This window comes from Halichoerus grypus, chromosome 8 (genome assembly GCF_964656455.1).
Source record: "Halichoerus grypus chromosome 8, mHalGry1.hap1.1, whole genome shotgun sequence".
NCBI lineage: Eukaryota > Metazoa > Chordata > Mammalia > Carnivora > Phocidae > Halichoerus > Halichoerus grypus.
The window spans coordinates 19,644,223-19,652,531 of record NC_135719.1 but is presented as its reverse complement, the minus strand read 5'-3'; the positions used below and the strand labels follow the sequence as shown (position 1 = coordinate 19,652,531).

At 41.9% G+C, this 8,309-nt stretch overlaps 1 protein-coding gene across 1 annotated transcript in view; it reads left to right on the top strand.

The window, feature by feature from the left end:
• LOC144382823 (spermatogenesis-associated protein 31D1-like) overlaps positions 1-7,970 on the top strand; it is a 25,056-nt gene extending 17,086 nt beyond the window's left edge. Inside the window, exon 5 of the mRNA XM_078078772.1 lies at positions 7,908-7,970. Coding sequence (XP_077934898.1) covers positions 7,908-7,970 — 63 coding nt within the window. The remainder of the gene's footprint in view (positions 1-7,907) is intronic.
• Positions 7,971-8,309: the final 339 nt, after the last annotated feature.

Below are 8,309 nucleotides of genomic sequence, written 5' to 3'. Positions count from 1 at the left end.
AGGCCATCCCCTGGCCTTGTCTCCTTGGAGATCTCTTGGGTCACGTCAACTGGGAAGTCAAGCAAAAGAGGGAAGCAGAAAATGACAATCAGCCCATCCATCGGTCAGAGGGTGATCTGAAGGGTGTCACTGACGATGCTGATTCCAATGTGTCCCTTCAAAGTGCTGAAGAGAAAAATGAGGAACTAGCCAGACAACTGTGGGAAGAAAAGCGAATCAATGAAGAGCTTATGGGACAAGTAACAGATCTTCGAGCCAAGGAAGCCTCTTTGCAGACGGAAAATTCACAGCTTCAAAGTGAGATTCAGCAGTTGAAACGGAAACTTCAAATTCTGCCTCAATTATATCAAGAATACACCAGGGAACTTGACAGAAAATCGTTGGAGAAGGAAGCGCAGTGCTCAGACATCGAGAAGAGTCTTTCCTACACGTGTGGAAACATCGAGTCCGCAACTCAGATTCGCAACTTATACAAGAAGATGGCCGAAGACACCCGCAGAGAACTGGAGGAGAGCACCTCGCACTGTCTAAAGGAGATCCTCTTCTATGCGAATAAAGTCCAGGAGAGCTGGATGGCAGCTGTGCTTACCGAGCGAAAAGTCAAGGAGCTAAGGAAAGAAAATGATCACATCAGGCAAATGTTGGCCAAAGCGGAGTTCAACTTCCCGCCTTTCCCAAGTGGCCGTTTTGCTCCTGCTCCCCCACAGGCAGCCCGCGGAGGCCCAGAAGTGTCAGGGGACCCCCTGGATCATCAGGACCCCCAGGAAGGAGAAGAGCCAGGCCACGAGGGCCCACGCATCCAGGGACACCCGCAGGTTTGACTGAGCTCACCGCAACCCGGTCCTGAACGCCCACAACCACGGCATAACATCTGCATGTGTTTTCTGTCTTTGAAGTAGTTTTCACTTATCTCTTTTTGGTTTAGATCCTGCTATTTAATTGATATTACAATTGCTTTTATTCAAGTAGATTTAGCATTATAGTTTTCAGATAGTATTTCTCCAGTAAAGTGTCATTTCCTATAATTCTTACAAATATCTTGTTTTCACATCATCAGACCCTCTAGAATTAGATAATATTAAGTATTGTATTTTGATTTAAATTAAAGATCCCCAATTACTTTAACAACTATTGAAATTTGGCATGGATACAAACATTTAAAATAACATTTTTCTATGGCATGAGCATTTTTGTATGCCATTTTGATACTCACGAGCATGTATTAGAAGTCTGTACAAGTAATTTAATATATATCTGAATAAAATTTGATTTAAAAAAATTGGAAAAAAAATCCCCTATTCCAACTTCATAATATTTTGATTAGACTAGCTTTAAATTCATAAATTAACTTATCGTAGTTTAAGGTTTACAATTTTTTTCTCCTCTTGTTAAGTTTTTTAAACGTTTTTCTTTTGTTTAAGATAGTGTTTGCTCTTTAGACGTTTCTAAATTTTATGCAGTGAAAACGAAGGTTTTCCCTTGATGGCAAGCAAACACACACACACACACAGCCCACCATGCCGATTCCAAGGCACCCTGAGTCGGTATGTCAGGAACAGAGGATAATATAACAGTAAAGAAAGCTGCAAAATTTAAAAAAAAATTTTAAAGAGAGAAAGAAAGAAACCATGCTCACACAATTTGTATAATATACCTAACTCATATACACACAAAAGGAGAGTTGCCCAGAAAGTGAGGAAAAAGCAGGGGGAGACTGCCAGATGCTAACAACAGGGGAAGCTCTTCCCACCCCTGGGACTGCCTGGAGGGAGAAGGGGGTTGAAAGTGGGGGGCTGTCCTCAAGGAAGACAAAGATTTGCTGCAGGTACACATGACAGCCACCAGAGGGCGTGGGAGCGCAGGCCAGGGAAGTGCACGGCAATAACTTGGAGAAGGACCAGCACACTTGGGTCTATACAATCTAAAGTGTGTTTGTGTGTTTTACTGCATTAATTCATATCCGTTTATTTAGTACAGGCAGATCTCAGAGATCGTGCAGATTTAGTTCCAGGCCACCACAATAATGTAAATGCCACCATAAAGCAAATAATTCAATAATTAATATTTTTCTGGAAGTCATTTTTTTTCTGGTTTCCCAGTGCACACAAAAGTTATGTTTATTACACTACACTGTCATCTAGTAAGTGTACAATAGCATTATCTCTAAAAAAATAAAAATTAAACCATGTTGAATTAAAAAATATTTTCTTGCTAATAAATGCTAACCGTCGTCTGAGCTTTTAGCACGTTGTAATCTTTTAGCTGATGGGAGGGTCTTGCTTCAGTATTTGCTGACTGATCAGGGTGGTGGTTGATAGAAAGCTGTGGCAATTTCTTAGAAGAAGACAACTACGAAGGTTGCCGCCTCAGCTGACCCTTTTTGTCACAAACGACTTGGCTGTATCGGGCAGCGCTGTGGAGGGATGTGAAGAAATTGGAGAGCTGTTGGGTGGGAATGTGAAACAGCATAGCTGCTGTGGAAAACAGTGTGGAGGCTCCTCCAAAAATTAAAAAGAGAGATACCATATGATCCGGTAATCCCACTTCTGAATATGTATCGCCCAAAACTGAAATCAGGATCTGAAAGGGGTACCTGCACTTCTAGTTTCATAGAGCACTATTCTTAGTAGCCCACGAGAGAAAGCCATCCAAATGTCCACCAACGGATGGATGGATGGGCTCAGAGAATATGGTATGAATGAGTAAAGAAAACGTAACATTATTCTTAAAAGAGAAGGAAATTCGGTCACACGCTACAATATGGATGAACCTTAAGGATAGTATCCTATGTAAAATAAGCCAGTCTTACACACACACACACACACACACACACACACACACACACCCGATATTGTCGGCTGCCTCTTATATGAGATCTCTAAAGTTGGTGAAAAATAAAATAAAAAATAAAGCAGTCCAACTCCTACAAACAGAAAGTGGACCCGTGGCTGCCACGGGCTGAGGAGTGAAAGGAATGGGTGGTTATTGCCTGGGTATAGAGTTTCAGATTTGCAAGATTAAAATTTCTAGCAATCTCCTGCTCAACTTTGTGAACTTAGTTAATAATACAAAACTACCAAACTTAAAAAGAATTAAAAGGGTAGATTTCATGTCATGTGTTTTTTACCACAATTTGAAAAAAAAAAAGAAAAGGAAATGTGAGTTTTGGGTTTTGAGTGGTGGGGAATTAGACTTGAGCTCTGTCTCCGACCAATGACTTCACCTCTCTACATTTCGGTTGAAGGAGTTGATCTAAATACTTTTTAAAGGTTCTACCCAGTTCTAAAATCTAATTGCTTTATAATTATAAAGAGAATATCTTAGCCATTGACTCTAAGACAAAGACCTTTATAGTACAAAATGTTGACCTCCTTATCTTCCAAAAAATCCCTCCACTACACCTTGTCAATCGTATCAGACAATCAATTCACATTGGATGCTCAGTGATCAGCATCTCACTAAAGTAATTCATGCTGAAAACAACATGATAAGAACTTGAAAAAGGACAATGTTTACCTCAAGCCGAAGGAGGACCAAATTTTAAATATTCATATTATGCTCATTATATTTTTGATCACTAATCTTTACTGGATGTGTATGAGAAAGATGAGAGCAAAGGTCATTAGAAGAAAGAAAATTATCTCTGAAATGACCCTGATATCAGGTGAAGATCATCTGAATGCAGGAAGTACTAGAGGGATGGAAAGGAAGGAGCAGAATTAGGACAGGTTGAGGATGGAACTTGGTGGGTATTAGATAGCAAAGGATCAGAGGATTTTCTAAGGTTTCAGTCGGGAGGGATGGGGGTAACAATGAAACAAGCAATGTTTGTAGAAAGGAAGGTGCCTATGTCGAAACACACAGGAGAGAGATTGGGTCCTGGGATGAAGAGGCATCCTGGGGAGACTGCATGGGTAGTTCTACATAGTGTTTGAAGAGAGACAAGAGCAGCAAGGCCTGGACCGATCCTTGGGGCACAGCGGCAGTTAAGCCAAAATCCTCACACTTGCAGCAGGTGTCTTAGGTGTTACAGAGTGTAATGAATAAGAAAGCTTATGAACGAGGAAGAAGAGGCCCTGGCAGGGGTGTAAACAGGGAGGAGGAAGTAACCAAGACAGAGAAATGAAGCCAAAGGGGCCAAGGGTGAGACAAAAGAGCGCCCTGCAGCAGAAGTCAGAGGAAGGGGCTGGTGGGGAGGTGTTGGTTAGTGTATCTTTGCTGCCAGAAAGGCATGGGAAGGAGGACATCCAAAGTGAGAAAATTCCTGAAAAGGCAGGAAGGGAAAGATTTCCAGGCTCAGATGAGAGAATCAAGTTTGGAAATCGAGGCGGGAACGGTGGAAGGATGAGTGTAGAAAGAAAGGTTATTTGCTGGAATGTATGGCCACAAGCCACAGCAAAAGAACTTTGCTAGCTCAAGTAGAAAGGAATGTATTTGGAAGGCTTTGGGGCAACTCCCAAAATGCATACGAAGACCAGATAACCAGACTCGGCAAGAGGGCTGAACCAAGGGACACTGGGCCTAAAAAAGACAGGTGAGCTCAAAGCACAGCATGAGCTTGGGTTAGGCCCCATCACTGGTACTAGACACGTACCAAGGACACAGGTGTCATCTGGTCTCCTCTACGGTCACCTCAAAGCTCTGAAATCCCCAACTGTCCTCCCAAGATTCAAAAGCCCGGTGCCAAGTGTCTTCTTAGCTAACCCTCCATTATCTGCCCACTCACCCCCGCCATGACTTCTAAGAGCCCCTGACTATTCCGCTTTCTGAGACATACTTGATGTCCCACCAGATACCCAGGGCAGACATTCTTTCCAAAAATAAGGCTCTTACAAAAACAAAATAAAACAAATGAACCAAAAGCCTCATACACTCAAAAGCAGCCAAAACAAGAGACACTTGTCTACCACTTCCCACCTCGCCAATTCCCAGACCTGCATTTCAAATCCAAAAGCAAAACATCGTATATGATGCAAAAGTCTTCTGCCTCACATAAAAACAGTCTGCCTTCGTACCGCCGAAAACACTCTACTTCCCAGAGCAAGCCATTAAAATCTCTCCACTCTATCCAACCTCCAGCCCCAAGACCCCCGACTGACACCCTTTCCTTTGGTTTTCATTCTCCAGCAAGCTTGTTCTGGTATTTTGCAAACCACAAAGCAGTGACAAAGTCAGACAACACTAATGCATGTGTAAACTTGGTGGAAAGAGATTGAAAAGGATGTTAAAACACTGACATGATACAATAAGGCAGGAAACTCTGGGTAATGGCTTTAGTTCTCTTCTCTGTGGCAGGTCTCCGCTGTGGGTACCATCAACGGCTTCCCTACGCCAGAGCCCCCTCCACGTCTACTTTGCCTTCAGCCAGCACTTTTGCAGCTGGGGACACTTAATCCTCGGGGTGAGCCTGTGACCCTCAATGTCACACATGGAGATGTCGGCTCTGGGTCATCCTGTGTGTATAGGGTTACAACAGCCTTTCAGAACTGCCTTTCACTAACTTTTTCTTTCTTTTTAAAACATCCTTTGGTTTTCTATCGGGCAAGAGCAAAAATAAGATTACTTGATAGTAAATCGCCCCTACCGTACAATTACAAAATGCTGCTCTTTACCACATTGTAAGATTTCAATATGCAGCCAGCCTATTTCTGATTTCTTCATGGGGACTAATGTGATATAATAATAAAGATGGCTGTATCCGCACCAGGTAATTCAAATCCCCACTTAAATCCTCCACAAGTGGCCCCAACTTTTCTCTTGTCCAAATAAAGACTAAGACGCAAGATGGTTTAAGAACAAATGAAAACTCCATCGCCTTCAACCGAACTCTAGCTCTATCTGTGTAAATAGTAAGCAGTATTTCCCTCTGATTAAACCATCTTTCATTTAAAGAACTATTTTACACTTGAAATTCTCACGCCATATGCAACTGTTATGGGATAAACTGCGTTCCTCCAAAATTGATGTTGATGTCCTAACCCCAGGTAACTCAGAATGTGAATGTATTTGAAGATAGGGCCTTTTAAAGAGTGATTAAGCTCAAATGAGACAATTAGGGTGAGCCTAATCCAATTTGACTGATGTCCCAATAAGAAAAGGAAATTTGGACACACAAAGGGACACCAGGGACATATACACAGAGAAAGAAGGCAGCCATTTGTAAGCCAAGGAGCAAAGCCCCAGACGAAACCAAAGCTACCTCTACCTTGATCTTGGATTTCCAGGCTCCAGAACTGTAGGAAAATACATTTCTGTTGTTTAGCCCCCAGTCTGTGGTACTTTGTTATGGCAGTCCTAGCAAACTCATACAGCAACCCGTTCAAAGAGACCAACTGGATTATTAGTAAAGAAAACAATGTATGAATTGCCATCTACTTTCATCGGTGTTTTAAATACTTTTCCCATGTCATGAGGGGATGGATTTTGTAATTCCCAGTAGGAAAACATACTTGAAAATCTCCGCTCTTCTCGGTCTTGCCTTCTTAATCCACATGAACATCAAAATGTGTAGCCTCTGAAGAAACAACTCCGTTGTGAATATGATCTTCGAGGTGGGGATTTCTCACTGCCCACATTTAGATTAGAGTCCTACCAGATACAATCGCTCTTAGATGCTGGACAGCATATGCTGAGTTGCAGGGCGATGTAATAATTTCACCGGTTCTTTTCCATGTTGAATGGCGTATTTCAGAAGCACTGCGGTGGAGGTATGTTAGCAATGTCGCTGTGTCTGTCTGAACGAGCAAGAGTAATTTAAATAGGACAAGTTCAGTGGCTACAGTCACCTGGGATCTCGGCCCATGGAGTTAAAGGAGTTTTCGCTGTCTGTAAATGCAGAGGATCAAAAGCTCCAACTCTTCTCTGCTCCTAGGGAATCACAACAGGACTCCTTGTGCCCTCCCTCCAGAGCAGGTCACGTGGTCAGTCCAGTCCAGCTCTGTTTGGAGGACTCAAAGCTCATCCTGGGGGTACGAACCCCTTGAATGCCCAAGGAAAAGTTTGTGAGATCTGCTAACGGTGACATAAAAACTTGACAATGAGCATCCCTCACATTTTCCTTCATTGGTGCTTCTTTTAATTTCTGGGCCAAAAAAAAAACTGAAGTGGGTAAACAATTGAGATATAAATATATAGATCTAGACCTTCCAGGAGGTGAAATCCACATCATGGTTAAGGTAAAATTTAATCCACCATCCAAGTGGCCAATGTTTAGTGTGTGCCATACGGAAGCATATGCACTTTGCTGCATGGCCTTGAGAAAATGGCATTCCTTTTACTGTTCGTGCAAATCATCTTTGTTATTAATTTGCTCAGTTCGGTTTCTTCCTATCATATAATTGTCATGATAGTTTACAGAAAACATATCCCCTTTTTATAGTGGCTTGTGTAGAGAGACCACACTTAGTGACCTACTCCTAGCCCTGCCACTTAACTAACTACATGTTTTCCTGCAGCTGGTAAGAAAAGAAAAAAAAAACAAAGAAAAAAAAGACAGTGGTTGGTGGGGTTTCAGTTCCTTGAACAAGGGAGTGGCCCCAACAGAAAAGGAGTCTACTTTCTAATAGCTCAGAAGGAAGACCTATTATAAAATCTTTCTTTGGAAACCAAAACCAACATTTAACTGTCTTATTAATAATAAGCCTATGTAACAAATTATTTCAAATACCCACACATGTATTTAACACAAGCTATTTAACTGGATATGTTCCCAGGTAGTAAGTTGCTCAAAGTTACATTTTCATAAATATTATAGTTTTCAAGGGTGAGAATTTTTATGGACAAAATGAACATCTGGTAAGAGTTGCTTTTAAAATGTTAAAATTGTTGGAGAAATGGTAGGGGAAATCTTAGAGCCTTAGTCCCCCACTTATCAGTTAATTAAAGCAGACCCAAATTTACTTTTTTAGGTGAAGCTTTACCTGCTCAAGAATACTTCGTCATCATCAGTATTTTTATGTCTGCTGATGTGAATTCCATCCAATGAGCTTGTTGCTTAAGCTTTCCCCCCAGATTAAACCAGACCAAGAGAGCATTCCATACGGTACAGCATTGCCGTGGCCCCACACGGAATCACTTTGTTGGATTGTTCTCTTGCGTGCTACCATTGGCCCTAGTTTGGAGCATCTTGGAATCAGTCTTGAGAAATGTGTTGTTGAAATTGCACTTGGAATGTTGGCCAGGGTTATTGTTCTTAAAATCCCGGTGCTTGTTTTAAGATGATCCAAGGTAGAAGTTGTCGGTCATGACGGGTATGCAAACCTAGGCTTTTCCACACGATTGGTTTGTTGGCATCCCCTGAATTCTGTAGA